At 46.9% G+C, this 19,755-nt stretch overlaps 1 protein-coding gene across 1 annotated transcript in view; it reads left to right on the top strand.

The window, feature by feature from the left end:
• The window catches only part of LOC308460850 (butyrophilin subfamily 3 member A2-like), a gene marked incomplete at its 3' end in the record, with an annotated part of 85,264 nt that overhangs the window by 53,457 nt on the left and 12,052 nt on the right, over positions 1-19,755 (top strand). Inside the window, exons 2-6 of the mRNA XM_080977384.1 lie at positions 14,757-14,853; positions 15,857-16,213; positions 17,047-17,331; positions 17,742-17,840; positions 18,546-18,572. Coding sequence (XP_080833510.1) covers positions 14,787-14,853; positions 15,857-16,213; positions 17,047-17,331; positions 17,742-17,840; positions 18,546-18,572 — 835 coding nt within the window. The 5' untranslated portion in view covers positions 14,757-14,786. The remainder of the gene's footprint in view (positions 1-14,756; positions 14,854-15,856; positions 16,214-17,046; positions 17,332-17,741; positions 17,841-18,545; positions 18,573-19,755) is intronic.

Raw genomic sequence — 19,755 nt, 5'->3', positions numbered from 1 at the left:
TTGCTGAGCTTCCTTGAGTAAAACGCTCCCGGCCTCCAAACCCCCTGCGGGTCTTTCTGCAGCAGGACTGCTCCCACGGCTCTGTCCGAAGCGTCTGTCTCCACCCTCATCGGCCTGCTGGGGTTGACATGAAGCAGCTGCTCTTCCGACGCGAAGAGACGCTTGAGTGCCTGAAAGGACTGCTCCGCCTGTTCTGTCCAGATGAACTTCTTTTTCTTGGAGCTGAGCGTGTCCGTGATGGCCGCTGTCTGCATCGCAAAGCCTTTGATAAACTTGCGATAGAAGTTCGCGAAGCCGACAAACCGTTGGACCTCCTTCCGGTTGCGTGGGCTTTTCCAATCCAACACTGCTCGGACCTTGGCGCTGTCCATGGCGAGCCCTTTATCAGACAACTTGTAGCCCAGGAAATCCACCTCGGTCACGTCGAATTGGCACTTCTCCAGCTTGGCGTAAAGCCTATGTTGCTGTAGCCTGCTCAGCACTTCCTTGACGTGTCTGTCATGCTCCTGCTGCGATTCCGAAAAGATCAGGATGTCATCCAAGAAACAGACGCACGTCTTGTAGAGGAGCCCCGCCAACACGTGATGCATGAAAGCTTGAAAAACGTGGGAGCCATTTTGCAATCCAAAAGGCATAACTCTATATTCGTAGGTGCCCAGGGGCGTGAACATGGCTGTCTTCCACTCATCTCCCTCCCGCATGCGAATGAGGTTGTATGCCCCTCTCAGGTCCAACTTGGTGAACACTCTGCCCTTCCGTACCTTTGCGAGGAGGTCGTCGATTCGGGGCATGGGGAAGTCCGATGGCTTGGTCACACTGTTCAAGATGCGAAAGTCCACTACAAGTCTTTTTTGGGGCGTGTCCCGCTTCTTAACAAAGAATACCGGACTGCCCCCCACTGCCTTGGACTCTCGGATGAAACCGCGCTCCAAATTATGATCTATGAACTCTTTGAGTTCCTGCAGTTCGTCCTCAGACATGGAATACAGCTTCCCTTTGGGCAGCGCCGCCCCCGGCAGCAGGTCAATTTTGCAGTCATATGGTCTGTGGGGGGGTAGCCTGTCTGCCTCTTTCTCGCAGAAAACCTCCAAAAATTCTGCGTACTTGTGGGGAACCGCTTGCAGCGTGCCTAGCTGCAGCTGTGACTCCTCTTCCCCTCCTTCCTGCCTGGGCACGATGCAGTGTTCAGCGCAAAAGGAAGAGCCGAAGGTCAGCTGCCTCTGGTACCAAGCCAGCGTCGGGCTGTGCTTGTCCAGCCAACTCATGCCCAATACAATGGGCGTGTCCGATAGTTGAGTGACATTGAAGCTGATGATTTCCCTGTGATTCCCAAGTCGCATCACCATTGGTGGCGTCTGCTTCACCACTTGCCCCCCTAGCAGCTCCCTGCCATCCACCGTGACAACCTGCAGGGGCAGCGTGGCAGGCAGCAACTGTATAGCATGCCGGTCGACAAAGTCCTGCCCTATAAAGTCCGCATTGCTTCCGGAGTCAATGGTGATCGGCACGTCCATGGTGATTCCATTGGGCAGCTGGAGCGACGCGGTGAGCTTCACTACCGGTTTGGGCGGGAGGGGGTCCATGGGCTGTAAAATCTCTGGGGACTGCTTCACTGACACGTCTGGCTGGGCCCCAGTGCCTCTTCTTCCAACCAGACTCCTTCGTTTCCCTGCTGTGGTTGTCCTTGCTGCGTTGCTGCAGTTACCATTGCTGAGGCTGCAGTGTGCTTGTGGAGCCTCTGGGGACACTCTTTCGCCATATGCTGTGGATCATCGCAGATGTAACACTTCCTGTTCCCTCTAGGAGGCTTCGCTTTCACTGCTGCCGGTGCTAGGGCTCTGGCTGCTGACTGAGCCCTTGCACCTCCAACCTCCATAGGTTCCGCTCCTCCTCCTGGCGGAGGCGTGGATTGCGCACGCGCTGCTTCTCTGGGAAGGAAGGAGGAGCCCCTGGCTGGTTCGCGCCCTCCACGCCCTTCTTCCCTGCTCCACGGACGTCCTTCCAGCCGCACCCCCACCGCCAGCGCCCTCTGAACGATCTCCTGCGTGGTCCGGGGTCTCTCCCCCCTCGCAATTTCATCTTTAACCGAGCCGTGCAATCCCTCCCAAAACAGGTCTCTTACAGGAGCCGAATCTCTGTCCCATTCCAGGGCACTGACCAAAGCGAAAAAGCGGGCATGGTACTGCCTTACGCTGGCCCTCCCTTGCTTCAGTCCATGTATCTCCTGCCGAGCAAGATCCACGTCAATGCTTGATAAAAAGCACCCATCCATCGCTTTAATAAAGGCATCCGCATTTTGGAGCGCCGGATCCTTATCTCTCCACAAATTGCGCAGCCATGCTTTAGCATCTCCATGCAAATGGGACATGATGAATCCCACCTTCTCTTGCTCATCTCTAAAGTCTTTGTTCAGCAGTTGCAGTGCACACATTACATCTGCTCTAAAGTTGGGGTACTGTTGCAAATTCCCATCGAAGTGAGAGACCAGACCGCCTGTTCGTCTCCCCAACCCAATCCCCTCCGGTTTGGGTGTCAGTTGCCCTTGCTTCGTAAGCACTTCCAACCTGACCTGGAGATCCCTGTAGGCGGCAGCTGCGTCCTCCTCTCTCTTCCTGGATGCAAGAGCCTCGGCATTCAGTCGTGTCACTGCTTCTCTGAGTTCCACTATCTGCTGTTCGGCCGTCATGTTGTCTGCCGTTCGTGAGCTCGCTAGTAGGCACCCTCTTTCTCTCCTCTCCGCGAGGACGTAGATGCCCACAATTATGAGATGGGGCTTACTGTCAGAGCTGCTTCCAGATCCTAGCTCACAGAGGATCACGCTAGCCAGCGATCATTAAATAAAAGTCTTTATTGAGTTACAGTTTCCATTCTCAAGCTGCTGCGTGCAACTCTACGTCTCATGGTTAGATCGGCGAAGCCCCATCTGAGTCTCCGCCCCTTGTACACCAACTTAATATCCTAGCCTTGCTCCACCTTTTCCGCCTGACTGTTCTTCTCTGGGTCCCTCTGCCCCCCGGGATCTCTTCCTTCCTGGATTCCTCTGACGCTGACGCTGACCCCCCTGACTCTTCTCCCTCCTTTCGGCGGGCTTTAGGACCTGGCTCCCTTTCCGGGCTGCCTACTGCGCCACCTTCCTGTGCATTTGAACTTGGCACGCGCGCCCAACCTTCCACCTTCCGTCTGACCGTTTCTTCGCTCCCCGATGGAGGTGTGGCCACTCCTGACTCGTGCCCTCCCCCCTGTTGTGAGCTGCCAGCGCTTGATCCCTGGCGCCCTTCCTCTTCCCTGCTCTCTGGCGGTGACGCTGGTCCTGATTTCCAACTGCTCCCCTCTGAGTCCCCTCTGGCTCTATCTCCCTGGGGTGTCCCCCTAGGCTCCCCCCTTGCCCTGGCCACTGGTGCTCCTTTCTGTGAATCTTCTGATTCACTGGAAAGACTCGGAGATCTCGGGTCGTCGTCATCACTCATCTTTTCTTCTGCCTCCTCTCCCTCGCTCTCTGTTTCCTCCCTTGCCCTTGCCTCTGCTCCTGAACCCCTGACACCAGTGGTCCATAACTGTTCCCAGTCAGCCATCATTATGTTATGTCCAACATCTTGTGCCCATTTAATCATAGCTGATTTTACCATTTCATCCTGAGTGTTCCATTTCAACAGCAAGTTATACATTCTTGACAAATTCTTAATTTTTGAATCTAACAGTTCTGTTTCCAATTTTGATTTCTCCACCTGGAAACCAATTTTTTTGTCCAAATTGTATGCCTCCATTATTTGATAATAATGGAGCCAATCTCGCACTTTATTTTTCAATTTTTCAAAACTCTGCAATTTTATTCTGTCATCATCTTGTTCCAAAATTTCCCAATATTTCGGCCATTTGGCCTCCATATTGAGTTTTTTCTGTGCCTTCGCTTCCATTGGTGACAACCATCTTGGGGTTTTCTTTTCTAGCACATCCTTGTATCTCATCCAAACATTAAACAATGCTTTTCTAACAATATGATTTTTGAACGCTTTATGTGCCTTTACCTTATCATACCACAGATATGCATGCCAACCGAATACATCATTGAAACCTTCCAAATCCAGAACGTCGGTGTTTTCAAGAAGCAGCCATTCTCTCAGCCAACAAAAAGCAGCTGATTCATAATAGAGTTTAAGGTCTGGCAGGGCAAATCCACCTCTTTCTTTAGCATCAGTTAGTATCTTAAATTTTATTTGAGGCTTCTTGCCCTGCCAGACAAATCTAGAGATATCTTTCTGCCACTTCTTGAAACAATCCATCTTGTCCAAAAATTTGCAATGTTTGAAACAGAAACAACATCCTTGGTGTCAGGGAACTGACATCAGAGCCAGAGGCGGAGGCAAGGCTCTCAAGCGATGCTGGAGAAGGGCCCAGCAGGGAGAGAGGCAGCTCATCAGCTGGGGAAGGAAATCAGCGTAACACCAGGGATAAAGGGGGGCAGATGGGGGAATCGGAGAGGGGGCTCCAGGACTCTTCACCGGAGACCAGCGGGGAGAGCACGGGTCCTCCGCTACCCACACCCTCCCTGCGCAGAAGACTTCCGCGCAGGGAGAGTAGGAGGAGACTTGGGGTCAAACAGCTTTTATGCTGGAAAAGGTTTAAGAAACACCCGCTGACGGATTCTGCTAGCGACTGAGGCAGCCACGAAGTGAAGGGCTGTCCAGACAGAAAAGGTTTAACAAGGCAACATAGCCAGGAGTGGCGGCAACTTACGCACGAGCAACCCCTATATTTCTATGACAGCGATCCGTCAGTCTCTGACGTTGCTTGTGCGCAGCGACAGGCAGGCAACATCATGAGCCAAACTGGAGAAGCCGGCGCCACGGAGGGAGCAGCTGGAGTGCAAAATCTGGTGGAGAGGAACCGAGATTGGGAACAGCATGTGGCTCTTCTGACGGTGCGGCTGGAAGAAAGGCGGGCTCACAATGCACAGGTCAGACCCACCCCCGTAGCAAGGAAGGTACCGGGATGTCATGGTATTGACGGAGTACGAAGGGGAGGAGGAGAGACGAGCAGACAAAGGGGGGCAGGAAGAGCCAGTGCAGGAAAGGGGGGAAAGCCAGGAGGAGGAAAGGCTCTCAGATGCTGGAGCAGAGCCTCAACCCCGCACAGGACGTTCTGGCGCGGATAGCGATGCAGTGTCAGTTCCATCTGCTCAGGAATGGACAGGGTTAAAGCGGAGAGGGCAGAGACATCAGTTGAGAATGCCGCGCCTCTTCTGCTGGAAAAGGGGCGGACGTAAATCACTCCGGGAATCTGACTCACAGGATTCGGACGTGTAGCTATGTGTGCTGCTTGTACATATGTAAAATAAAAGCTGTATCTATGTATCTCTGAGTGAGCAGAAGCATTTCTTGCGAAGAGTATTCTCAAGCCATCACACGGGACTGGTACACAAATTTGGGGGGAAGCCCCAGGACTACAACGCGTTCTGAACGGAAATAGAGTACACTTTGGAACTGCAGCATAAGGATTTTGCAGACGATGGGGAGAGGGTGGCCTATATTGTCGGACACCTGCAGGATAGGGCCAGGGAATGGATCAGGCCCCTAATGGCAACGCAAAATGCCGCCTTGAAAGACCTGAGGAAATTCTTCCAGGAGATGGATGCGATGTATTCCAGTGATGTGCAGCAAAGTGTGACTCGGCGGGAACTAATGGGGTGTAAACAGGGGAACCAGTCAGTTAGAGACTACTGGTCACGCTTTGCAATGTTAGTCCACCGGCTGGGGTGGGAATTGGACTCTGAACCCATTCAGATGTTGTTCGAGGAGGGGTTGTCCCCAACGGTGAAGGACGAGCTTTCCCGCGCGCCCCGCCCGCAGTCGATGGATCAGCTGACCAAGGCTGTGCTTGCGATTGGCGTAAGACAGGAAGCGCGGGCTCAGGAGAAGCACGAAGGGAGAGGGGAACGTTGCCATGACTACCGCATTCCTGAAATACCAAGGCAGCCTTCCCCGCCGGCGGAGCCAATGGAAATAGATGGCGCGCGCGCGGGGGAGGTTTCAAACTCCAGTGAAGGTCGCAAGAGGGAGGGAAAGGATTGGAAAACCACCAAGAAGTGTTTCCTCTGCCAGCGGCCAGGACATTTTGCCAGGGTCTGCCCTCAAAGAAAGGCTTGGCAAGGGATGGTGGGAGCTGCTGGAGGTGAGGAGGAGGTGGAAAAGGGGCAGGAGCAGGGAAACGCCAATGCTTGGCTGCCACTCAGCGGGCACAGCAGCCAGGCCAGCAACCAATAGAAGTGCCCCAACCAGACCCCCCCAGGGCGGCTATAGCAAGTGGTGCTAGAACTCCCGAATGGGACCCAGTCGAGGTGAAGGGGCTGTTGGATTCAGGCAGTTCCTGCAATTTCTTCAGCAAGGACTTCGTACTAGAGCACCAGCTCCACCTGCTGCCCCTGGATTTTCCCTTGCAAGTGACCACCATTGATGGCAGGGAGCTGCTGGGAGGGGAAGTGACGCACCAGACCCCACCAATGAGAATGAGGGTTTCCAGGCACACGGAGACCATTGCCTTTCATGTAGCCTCACTGGCAGGACCCCCAATAATATTAGGGATGAGCTGGCTGGCGCAACATGATCCAGTGGTGGCATGGCATCAGAGAACGGTCACCTTTGGGTTCGCTTACTGCTTGGAACACTGTCTAGGGGGGGAAACCCCAAGAATGACCGTGGCCAGGGTGGCTGGGATAGCTGTGGAGCTGAGAGGGGAGGTGCCACCACAATATGCTGACCTGCAGGAGGTCTTCAGCGAGAAGGAGGCGGATAGACTACCTCCCCATAGGCCCTTTGACTGCCAAATCAACTTGCTCCCTAGGGCGCAGCTGCCGGTGGGTAAACTGTATGCCATGTCGGACAGGGAGATGAAGGAGTTGCGGGAATTTATTGACAAGAACCTGAAAAGAGGTTTCATAAGAGAATCAAAGGTGGTGGGGGGCAGTCCGGTGTTCTTTGTGGACAAAAAAGACACAAATCAACCCAGGCTCATTGTGGACTACCGGGCCGTCAACTTGGTGTCAGAACCCGTGACCTTCCCAATGCCCAGGATTGGCAACATTTTAACACGGGTGAGGCAGGGGAAAATTTTTACCAAGCTAGACCTCAGGGGAGCATACAACTTGATCAGGATGAGGGAGGGGGACGAATGGAAGACCACAATGTTCACACCCCTGGGGGCCTTTGAGTACTTAGTCATGCCATTTGGATTACAGTCGGGCTCCGCCTGTTTTCAAGCTTTCATGCACCACATGTTGGGGTCCCTGCTGTACAAGAACTGCGTAGCCTTCTTGGACGACATCTTAATCTATTCGGACAATGAGAAGCAACATGTCAGAGATGTCAGGGAAGTGCTAAAGAGGCTGCAGAAGCACCAGTTGTGGGTCAAGCTGGAAAAATGTCAGTTTCACGCCAGAGAAGTCGAGTTTCTGGGGTACAAGTTGTCAGACAAAGGCCTAGCGATGGACCCAAGCAAGGTGCAGGCGGTGCTGGAATGGAAGGCCCCCAAAACCCGGAAGGACATGCAGAGGTTCCTAGGGTTCAGCAACTCCTACAGGAAGTTCATCAAGAACTTCGCCCACTTGACAGCGCCCATCACAGATTGTCTCAGTAGCAAAAAGAAGTTTGTCTGGACAGAAGATGCCCAGCAATCCTTTGAAAGACTGAAGAAGGCGTTCACTTCGGAAGAGCAGCTCCTGCACGTTGATCTGGAGAAACCCATGAGACCGACGCGTCCGACAGAGCCATTGGGGCGGTTCTTTTGCAGCCAGGGAGGAACAAGCAGGAATGGAAGCCGTGTGCCTTTTTCTCGAGGAAGCTGAGCAATTCGGAGCAAAACTATACGGTGTATGACTGCGAACTGCTTGCAATCTATGCGGTGTTTCGCCGATGGTGACATCTGCTAATAGGGGCACAGCACAAGATCCAGGTTTGTACAGATCACAAGAACTTGGAATACTGGAGGACCGCACGAGTACTCAATCAGAGACGGATTTGATGGGCACAGGAGTTCTCCAAGTTTTCCTTCGAAATCCGATACGTGCCAGGAGAGGAAAACGTAAGAGCAGATGCTCTCTCCCGGAAGCCGGAGTACATGGAAGGAGAGGGACCGCCAGAGATACGACACGTGATCCCCGAGGACCGATGGGTGGGTGGGGGGGCTTGGCTGGGAAACGAGAACTGGCCGGGCTTACTAGAAACTGCGTGTTCTCACAAACTAAAATCCGGGAACTCCGAGAAGGAAGAGAAAACCAAGGGGGGTTTGAGGAAAAGGAAGGGGTGCTGTACTATAAGGGGGTGCTGTATGTACCGGGGGAGAACCTGAGGGGGAAGGTACTCAAACAACTCCACGACAACCCTACGGCTGGGCACTTTGGACAGCACAAAACCATGATGCTCGTCACCAGGCAGTTCTGGTGGCCAAGGGTGTGGGAGGATGTACGGGAATATGTACGGGGGTGCGACCACTGCCAAAGGGCAAAGGGGGAGCGGGCTGCCCCCGCAGGATTACTGGTACCCTTACCCACGCCGGGAAGACCCTGGGAGGTGGTGTCCATTGATTTTATGACCGATTTGCCCAAGTCCCGGGGGAAGACAGCAGTCATGGTAGTAGTCGATCTATTGACAAAGATGTGCCATTTCATAGCTTGTTCACATGTGGTGACCGCAGAGGAGACAGCCAAGTTGTTTGTGGATCACATCTTCAGGTTGCATGGAGCTCCCTCGAGAGTAATTTCGGATCGCGGGAAACAATTTACTTCCCGGTTCTGGAGGAAGCTTATGAGCTTGCTGCAGGTAGAGGTGAGCTTCTCGACGGTGAGACATCCGGAAACCAACGGGCAAGCAGAAAGAGTGAACAGTATACTCCAGCAATACCTACGCTGCTACGTCAGTGAGAGGCAGAACGGTTGGGTAGAGAAACTAGCGCTGGCTGAATTTGCGTAAAATAACGCTGAACATGTGTCCACGGGGATGAGCCCGTTCATGGCCAATTATGGGTGTCACCCCAGGGCCTTCCCGGGGAGTGGGGAGGAAGGGTGGAGTGTACCTGCGGCAGAGCAGTTTGTGGAAGAAATGGAGGCCCTGCACCAGCAACTTAAGATGAACTTAGAACGGGCCAAGGAAATTTACAAGAGGCAGGCAGACAAGCAGCGTAGGGAAGGGGAGACCATACGGGTGGGGGACCGGGTGTGGTTGTCAACCCAAGGGTTACCCTTTAAGGGGGGGTGCAAGAAGTTGCAGCCAAGGCGGCTGGGGCCGTTTGAGGTAACACAGCAGGTGAACCCCGTGGCGTTCAAGCTCAAGTTGCCTGACAGCATGAAGATACACCCGGTGTTCCATAGGTCCCTACTCTCACCGTACAGGGAGGGGCGAGAATTCCCGGGGTGACAGGGCGAAGTCACCACACACCCGCAGATAGAGGAGAGGGAACACCACAACCGGGCCACGGAAATACTCGATTCAAGGTGGTGAGGGCGCCAGGTGGAGTACTTGGTAGCTTGGGAGGGAGAACCCGGGTCGGAAAACACGTGGGTTCCCGCGGAGGCCATCAATGACGGGTATCTTGTGGAGGAATTCCACAGCCTGTTCCCGGACAAACCCAAACCACTAGCGAGATTCTGGGAGGAGCAATTTGGAACCACAGACGAGGAAGAGGATTTTGTGGGTTTTTCTGCATCCGAAGAGGAGGGAGGAGAGGCTTCGGAGGAAGAAAATCAGAATGGGAAGACCACCCAGCGGGGAGAGATCGGAGCGGGTGGGAAGCGGGTTTTGAATCCACAGAGGATGGCGACAGCTCCTTCCGGGGATTCCCCGCATCGTCGGCCGAGGAAAGGGACGAAGTTGGATCGAGAGGTCGGGCCGGGGGTGGAGGGGGTCCTGGGGGGGAGGTGGATGTCAGGGAACTGACATCGGAGCCAGAGGCGGAGGCAAGGCTCTCAAGCGATGCTGGAGAAGGGCCCAGCAGGGAGAGAGGCAGCTCATCAGCTGGGAAAGAAAATCAGCGTAACACCAGGGATAAAGGGGGGCAGATGGGGGAATCGGCGAGGGGGCTCCAGGACTCTTCACCGGAGACCAGCGGGGAGAGCACGGGTCCTCCGCTACCCACACCCTCCCTGCGCAGAAGACTTCCGCGCAGGGAGAGTAGGAGGAGACTTGGGGTCAAACAGCTTTTATGCTGGAAAAGGTTTAAGAAACGCCCACTGACGGATTCTGCTAGCGACTGAGGCAGCCACGAAGTGAAGGGCTGTCCAGACAGAAAAGGTTTAACAAGGCAACATAGCCAGGGGTGGCGGCAACTTATGCACGAGCAACCCCTATATTTCTATGACACTTGGCAACACATTCATTTTTATCACGGTGATTCGGCCTACAATGATAACTTCAGATTTGTCCATATTTCTAAGTCCTTTTTCACTTCATTCCAACATTTTTCATAATTATCCTTAAATAAATTCACATTTTTGGCAGTCATGTTAACCCCTAAATATTTCACTTTCTTAACCAATGTTAAACCTGTCTCCTCCTGAAACTTCTCTCTCTCATTTACAGTTAGATTTTTCTCTAAAACTTTAGTTTTAATCATATTCAACTTAAAACCTGCTACCTGTCCAAATTCTTGGATCAATTCCAATACCCTTTTAGTACTAGCTTCCGGCTCCTGTAAAGTCAATACTAAGTCAGCAGCGAATGCTTTCAATTTGTACTGTTTAGCTCCCACTTGTATACCTTTAACCTCTTAGTCCTTTCTAATCATGTTTAACAAAACCTCAAGGACCGATATAAAGAGCAATGGGGAAATTGGGCAGCCTTGTTGTGTCCCTTTCTCAATCTTAAACTCTTCTGTCACTACATTATTCACAATTAATTTTGCCTTTTGTTCTGAATAAATTGCACCTATACCATTTTCAAAACCTTGACCTACTCCCATCCCCTGTAGATACTTTTTCATAAAACTCCAAGAAATGTTGTCAAAGGCTTTCTCTGCATCCACAAATATCAAAACTGCCTTAGTATTGATACTCACTTGTAATTTCTCTAGAATATTAATTATATTCCTCGTATTATCAGACAAATGTCTGCCCGGGAGAAAGCCCGCTTGGTCTTTATGAATTTCTTCTACTAACACCTTTTTTAATCTTTTAGCCAGAATATCTGCAAAAATTTTATAATCCACGTTAAGCAATGAGATGGGGCGGTAGTTTTTGAGCTGTGTCTTTTCAGTCTCTGTTTTTGGTATAAGTGTAATGTAATGTAACACTTACACTTACATTACCATATATCATAGACTTTATGGCAGGTTTTCTTAACAAAACATCAAAACTTATATTAATGTTTCCTCAAACACCTATCCATTACATATTTTTTTGGGAAAAACTTAAAAAGTTTAAGAACTCACATTAGGTAGTCAAAAAATAGTAATTTAAACAAAATATTTATAAAAAATAAGATAATTACATAACGTTTAGCTTCACTTGCACATTATATCCACTTAAGTCAATAGAAAAAAGTATAAAGAGATGATGTTCGAGATGTGCCCTTTGGGAAATTTGGTTTTGGCAACGGCAAAACATCCTTGAAATCAACACTTGCCTTATCTTCAACAATGAGGAAGACAAACATACAAGATCCTGGTCTTTTCCTGAGATATGACACTTGATAATCAGTCATATTGTATTTAGAAATGACAACAAAAAGCTTGTATATTGGGGCACTATTGTACACTAGTGGGGCACTTTTATATGTATCAATGTGCCCTTAGTGTGCGTCTTAGTGTATCAAAGTGCCCCAATGGACATTTTCAAAAAAACCTAACAATTATTAATAAAACCACTGAACTTATTTAAAAATCATGTGTAATCCTGATTACTGAGTGGAATAACTTACCCTTGGTATTTTTAACTAAATGACGTAAAACAGTGTTGGAACACTTTTACATTTCACATACCTACTCTTGTCAAACACCAAAGGCTAGCTGGTGGGCAGCACGGTTGCAGCTGTTGTACTCACAGATGTATAGACACGTTTTAGTGATGTCGTGACACAGATAACATTCCTTGATATTGAAATATTGTTGATGTATCAATGTGCCCCACTTTCCCCTATAGATGCAAATTTAGAAATAATTGCTATATTTTAAATTGAAATTCAACACAGCTCATCATAGAACGGACGTCTGTGACCAGGAGACTTGTGTGACTGTTGGGCTGTTCTCCTGAGGCTAATTGTTGCTGCAGTACTTCAAGGTCTCTGTTCTCCCTTCTTAAGGTTATCTTTAAACCAGACTTGGGGTAGAGAGCCATTCATATAGGACTGTCCTTTCAAATGAAGACTTGTCATCACTGCATTAGCTCTACAATTATCTATGGAGCTTAGTGTTTGCATGGGACACTCCTCTATCCTTTGGAGGCAGGTGCTGACTGTCACAGGGCCATTAACCGTAGAGCAAATTGTTGGCAGTTACTTATCTTGATGCAGAGCAGGAAAATTAAAGTAAATAATTAACGTAACACAGTTCCACCTGAAGCGGGAGGAAGGTACAGTAACCGACGAACAAATCTCACAGTTTGCTATAAGGTAAGAAAAATATTTTCAGAATTACATTTAATTTTTTTAGTTACTGGAATGTGTTTGTTTAATGATGAATTGGTGGTGAGGTGAAAGGGGAGAAGCTTTTCCTTTGCTTCCATTCAGGATATATAGGATTAGTTTACCTTCATGTAGAAACTTTCAAGTCACATTTGCAAATATACTTATGATAATAAATTTCAGGGGCTTCCATGCAAAATGTAAGTTTACAAATATAAATGTTTGTGTGTGTGTGTTTTTGAAAGAAGAATGAAAGTTTCTTGCTCCTTTCTGCAGAGATCCTTCCTAGCCACACAAGCCTGGTGGTTGCTTCTTTCATTTGTAATGGACATAAAATGGCTGCTTCTTTGCCACTCCCATTTGACACTGGCAAGTGATATTTATCCCTTGGCACACAGTTAGCTCTGCCATGGGATGTCTCAGACTTTTTTCACCAAGTTCCTGGTCTTCTGAGTTGAGGATGTCATTCATCATCTCTCAACTTGAAGGGTTTGTCCTGCTTTTCAAGATCTTTAGTTAAATATGTATCTCCCATATAGTCATTCATTTCAGTACGGATGTATAACCAGCCAATTCTAGACTCTTTCTACAAAACCTGTTTTTCACTTTAGAGGATGCAGTTTCCCATTATGGGAATATTTCTTATACCTCAATATGTTGTGTTGTGAAAAGCTCTGTATCAACATTTACATGAGGAAATTGGATTAGTGAGTGGTGTAGGACAGAAAGAGCAGTAACTGTGTGACATGCATACATGGTGCTGCACAACACAATTTACCTGTGACTTTTTAAATTTAGTATTGTGGTTTAACAATATTGGAGCAGGGCGTTCGATTTCCTGAAATGCTGACAAGATGTGGGGAAAAACATCATCCATCCACTTACAATAGAGACAGAGTAGATGGCTTTTGAATTCATCTTTTTTACTACAGTATATATGCAATACATTTCTTTTGTCAGATCTAAACTGAAACAGGGTAAGAACATAAAATATTATATATAAACAAAAGTAAAATCCTATACATGCCTCATTTTCAGATAAGTGTGCCTATAGAATACAGCTTTAGTTGACACATGCATTCTGCTGGTGTGGTGAAATGCAAAGCTATAATTCCCTTTGTTTTATTTAATATAATAATAAATTACAAATATATCTATTTGTGGAGAAGGAGTAGAAGAAAAGACAAACGGGGACGCTGGATTGAATGTATACTATTTAAGTAGCAATCTTATTTTCAAGCTGCTTCCAACTCTAGGGGAAAGTGAAGAAAGACTTACCAGTATCGTTGCCACTTTATTTGTGTACCATTTCCCCACATACTCTGTGCTCAAAGCAATACACATCAAATGCATGACCAAAAAATCACTATCCATATTAACCCATAAAAGCAAGTGAGCCCAGGCCAGAGAGTCCATATCATTGATTTCTGACAGAACTACCCAATTGACCTGACAGAATCATTGAGGCAGCCCCTCCCCCAGTGTCCCTAGGGCTACTGTCTTCCTTGAGGAAAATCAGAAACTGGGATACCCAGGCTAGGAAGCATGGCAAATCAGCTCCTGATAGGTGGCCTGAGAAAACTATTGGGACAGCCCTCGTTCACCTTCTCTGGGGCTATTAAAGTCCCGTCTGCCCTGAGGGATAGCAAGGAAGCCGAGGTCAGGAGCAAATGCCATCAGTTGTCAGTCAACCTGAGAGGTCTCAGTCACTACATTTTTGTTTTACTATTTTAAAATTGTAAATGACCTCAAGTGCATTAACTGAATAGTGGTGTGTAATAAATGCAATAAATATATAAATATAATAAGTTCAAAACAAGATAATCAGAATAACAAAACAAAAAAATAGAAAAATAAACTACAAAAATAGCTTGGCTACCAGGAAGAAAAAAACAAAACACTGTTTTGAATATGAACCTCTGGCCCACTTGCAAAAGAGGATACAGATTTGCATAATATATACCATTCTTGGTATATATAGCATAAATAAAGTTTTAACAAAGCCAAAGTACATTACATGAAGATTAATGTACAAAAAAAGATGCCTATATTTATTTAAATAAAGTAGACAGAACTGTTGACAGTAATTAATAAATGGTGACCAGTGGATCTTGCAATTTTATATTTTATTTCTTCCTTCCAACAATTGGACAGGTATAGTCCTATTCTTCAGATCTTTGACCCATGTCTTCCTCATCAATGACTGTTTGCATCTTGATCTTTCTGCATATCTCCCATGTGCTAACTGCAGGTAAGCAAGCTACTTTTGTAAGGTTTACTGCAGTGAGCAGTTCAGCTCTGAGGTAATGCTTGCGTGTAAAGCACTGGTCTTCAACTGGTGGCTCAGAACCCACTAATGGGTACTCCCACCATGCAAATTTGTGATAAAAGAGTAAGAAATGAATCCCCAAATGCATGTTTGGGTTAAAAGTAGGTTCTGGGTCGAAAGATAACTGAAAGGATAACTGGTGTAAATTACAGCTGAGCAAAACATGCTTCTTAGAATCATAGAATCCAAGAGTTGGAAGGGACTCCAAAGTCATCTAGTACAACCTCTTGCAATGTAGGAACCTCTCCTAAAACATCAATGACACATGACCGTCCAACCTCTGCTTAGAAACCTCCAATAAAGAAAAGTCCACCACTTTCCGAGGGAATCTGTTCCACTGTTGAATAACTCTTACCATCCTGAAGTTCATCAGTATTCTGCAGAATAGAGTGGGGCTATTGCTTCTCTTCCTCAGAACATTATACAGTGGATGCTCGGGTTGCGAATGTGATCCATGTGGGAGGCAAGTTCGAAACCTGCAGCGCTTGCAACCCGCAACACTGCGTTTGCGCATGCACGGGTCACGATTTGGTGCTTCTGCGTATGCACGAGTGCCGAAACCCGGAAGTAACCCATTCCGGTACTTCTGTGTCCGGTGCAGTGCGCAACCCGGAAACACGCAATCTGAAGTGTCTGTTACCCAAGGTATGACTGTACTTCAGTTGATGCAACCTAGAATAGCAATAGTTTTTTTTGCTACAGCATGACAATGTTGACTCATGTTCAGACTGTGGTCCACTAAAACCCCTAGATCCTTTTCAAATGTACTATTGGCAAGCTGGTTTTTCCTGCCTGAGTGCAGAATGTTACACTTCTTACATGGGTGCCATATCTTCCCACCCCAAAAAAGAATTCCACGGAGGAATCACTGCCAGTAGTGGTCAGTTTAAGGTGAACTTTTGATTATTATTTTTATTCCCCAAAGGTCGATTTGCGATCATTCCACCCGAAAACCCTATAGTCGGTTTCCTTGGAAAAGAAGTTATCCTGCCATGTCAATTAACAACTTCAAGCATACCAGAAAGCACCAGCATCCAGGTCCAGTGGATCTTGGATAAATCCTCAGAAAAAATTGATGTGAAATCCTATTATGGTCGAAACAGGCCAGAAACACAGGATAACAGATATCGAGGTCGAGCTGAGCTTTCCCGTATTGATCTTAGTAAAGGAAACATGTCTCTGATTCTGAAGAAAACCCGTCTGTCTGACCAAGGAAATTACACCTGTATGGTCTTCCTTGGAGACTGGTATAATGAGGTGGTGGTTGAGTTGCTTTTGGCAGGTGAGTTTATTCTTATTATTCTTATTATTAGGGTTGCCAAACCTCTGGGGCTGACCTGGAGTCTCTAGGTTTGCCTGCCCCACTCCAGGGTGCAGAAAGAGGACTTGAATCTCCAGGTAGGCAAGAGCACCTTTGGGGGAATACAATGTTTTTAGAAGACTCTGCATCAAGCTTACAGGCTTCAAGCCCACAGAAGCCAATTGCTTTTTATTTTTTATTTTTTTTTCATATGTGCGGTGTGGGTGGGTGTCTGCAACTTAACCTCCTTCTCCACAGTTCTGTGGTGGGAGGGAGAGCAGAGGAAGAAAAGGAAGTGGGGTGGGTTCTAGAGGAGGATGGGGTTAAGAGTATGCATGGACACTTGGCACAAGGTGCATGGCTGCAGAAGAGAGAGGAGCACATGAAGAATAGCAGCAGCAGCCAAGCCTTGCTGCCTCCACCACCTACACCTAACTCCTGAATGTTCTTCTTGAGCAAGTCTCAGGAGGCAGGGACATCGCCATGTGCTGTGGGCCATATTAAGCACACATTTTCAGAAATACAATTTGTCAAACTTAAAACTGTAGAACCAAGGTCAGTGACTCACTCATTCAGACTCCTCCATCTCTTCACACCCATGAGCACTACTGACAGGACCAATCGTCCTGTAGCTTGACAATACAGTAGACACAAAAATGGAATTTTGAACAGTAGCTTGTCACAAAATGTGTACTGTAAGAACTGACTGTAATAATGCATCATTCCTGGTATTTGGTCAGAGTGCAGAAACTCTAGACAGGTTCTATGATACTTGGAGCAATGGCAAATTAATATGTGGTGTTCTTCTTTTGCAGCAAAAGGAACAGAGCCCACCATTGCCTTGGTGGATTATAAAGGCTGGGGGATTGGCCTCACCTGCAGCTCCAACGGTTGGTACCCAAAGCCCAAGGCTTTCTGGCTGGACAGTGAAGGGAAAGTCCAAAGTAAACAGTCAGACACTACAATCACAGAGACCAAGACAGGGAACTTCAGTGTTTCCAGTTCCGTTACAACAGAATCAGGAGTTGACCATGAAGTCTCTTGCAAAATCATCAATGAACTGCTGGAGATGGAGAGTGAATCGAGAATCCTGATCTCTGGTGAGTAGGGGTGAAGCAAAAGGGCCAAGAGGTGAAATGCTTTCACTGTGTTTTCAGTACAAGTACTATAAGGAGAGAGAGGTTTGGGAAATTTATTCCATTTTGATGCCTCTGAAGTACACCAGGCTCTTTGAATGGATTATCCAGATTATCTACAACTGTAGTTCTGCTCAGCAACATTTCATCAGTTAGAATCTGGCTAAAGTGTTTTCTGGCTCCCATATCCACTATTCACCAGAGAGGCAGGCAGGTCACAGCTGAAGCCACCACTGGCACAACTTCAGCTCAGTTCTGCCAATTCCTCCCAAAATAGGAAGTTCAGGAGAGTTTGGGGCAGTGCAGGAGAGTGGCAAAATCAGACTCTGGTTAGGTTAGTTTTGCTGTAACTGATATTTTAATGTGCGTTTCAGATGCCCTTTATCCTGCCACTTCCCCTTGGCTAGCACCCTTCCTAATCATTCTGTTGATTTTCATCTGCCTTCTTGTTGGTGCTGGGTACAAAGTCAGACGTAAGTATTAAATCTGCCATTTTCATAATCTCATTAAACTGTAGATGTGAACTGTTATAGAAACTTTCTGTTTTTTTGTACCTATGTTTATAAAAATGCGTGGTCTGTTCTTAGATATAGAGAAAAAATACATACCAGTTAAATCAATACATATTTACTACAGCCAGTAATTGCTCCTTAAACTACTAAAATGAGCATAGTTCAAAAGGTGCTTCAGGCAATCAGAGTCACTTCCCCAACAGATAGTTGGCAAATTCAATGTTGTTTACTTTTTAATGTGGATCTACCAGATGTTGGTGAATTTTCATGAAGAAAAAAGGCAGAATCATGGCAAACTAAATTTAAGATTAAAAATGAAAAATGGAGAGAAACCAAAATTTGTAGATCTATCCATTGCTATTGGCAGGTCATGGAAATAAAGTAGAATTTGCTTGTCGTTTTTAAGGGGCATGACCCACAGACTAAAGCACAACAGCTGAAGGTGCTGTTGACATGGTAAAGGCCAGACTCCAGGGACTTATACCAGGCTTCACTAATCAAGAAACTTCCTACCATCTAGCAGTGACACATGCTGATATCCTCAGGTTCTAACTCAAGAGTCCTTGGCAAGAATAATCAGTGGCGTTCATTTGTGATTCACTCCCCCTCATCCTAAATATGGTTATAAACTGTCTGATTTCTATAATTTGCTATACTTTGTTTCAGAGAGTTATCAGAAGATATCTGAATGTGGTGAGTAATTGACAATGACATATTTTATACATATCATTTATGTAAGGGACAGGGAGTTCACTACAATATCATTGGGAAAGGTATAAAGGATCCTAATCAAATTCCTTGGCATGTCTATTTTTTCCCCTTGGATGAAAGCAAATTCCACCTCTACATAGGATCAAGACTTATTATTCAACTATTGCTAATCATAGAATATTCTGTTATTTAGCATTTCTGGGCTTTAATTTGCCTTTCTAAATGTTTATTTGTTGATTTAAAATTGTATTCATATGTTCTGTGAATTATATTCACACTTTTGCTATCTGATCTTCTGATGAAGGGCTAATTGTCTCTAAGTGATAGACAATTAAAATGTAGATCATACCCTCTAACATTTCTCTGATGAAAAGAGGGACGTCCCATTCCATAATGATTATTTATCTATTTATACCCCACTGGTTGCCCCAGCTGCCCTGGGCAGCTTCCACCATATATAAAAGCACAATAAAACATTAAACTTTTTTTTAAAAAATCTTCCCTATACTGTACAGGATTGCCTTCGGATAGCTTGGGAGTCAAACAACTCCATACCCTCTAATATTTCTCCAGTGAAAATAGGGACATCCTAAGGAAAAGTGGGACATTCTTTCAGACCCAAATCAGAAACCAGGAGGGCTAAATTAGGGGACGCACCTGGAAAATAGGGAAACTTGGAGGGTCCAGAAAATGAAGTCATTCTCAGACATAGTATATCTGCTGAGATCAGCAGACTCAACTGAAATAAGACCATAGTTTACAGTGAGTCTACTTTGATTATGATTTGTTAGATACAACCAAGAAGTGGGGGAAATACACAACGGCTATAATTCATTTCTGGTTGTTTTGGAGATAAGCATGCTTTCCGTTTCTGGAGATGACGCCTACCTTAAATATTGCCACTGGAACCACTGGTGACCTTGGTGGCTCGGAGTGCCTTTTATCACCTTGGGCAGGTGCTACAACTAAAATCATTCCTGAACTGTGATAGCTTGACCAAAAGAGTTCAGTCATTGGAAATGCCAAGACCCTAGTAATTCAGTCTATGCAGGACTTCTCTTGTGGTTGATCTGGAAACTGCAGTGAGGGCAGAATGCTGCAATACTAGCTGCACTGGCTGCAACTTTGTTACTAAGCCAAGATCAAGGTATTACTATTAGTATGT

The sequence above is a fragment of the Podarcis pityusensis genome (genome assembly GCF_964106645.2).
Source record: "Podarcis pityusensis genome assembly, chromosome: 13".
NCBI lineage: Eukaryota > Metazoa > Chordata > Lepidosauria > Squamata > Lacertidae > Podarcis > Podarcis pityusensis.
This window is presented reverse-complemented; position numbering and strand designations above follow the sequence as displayed.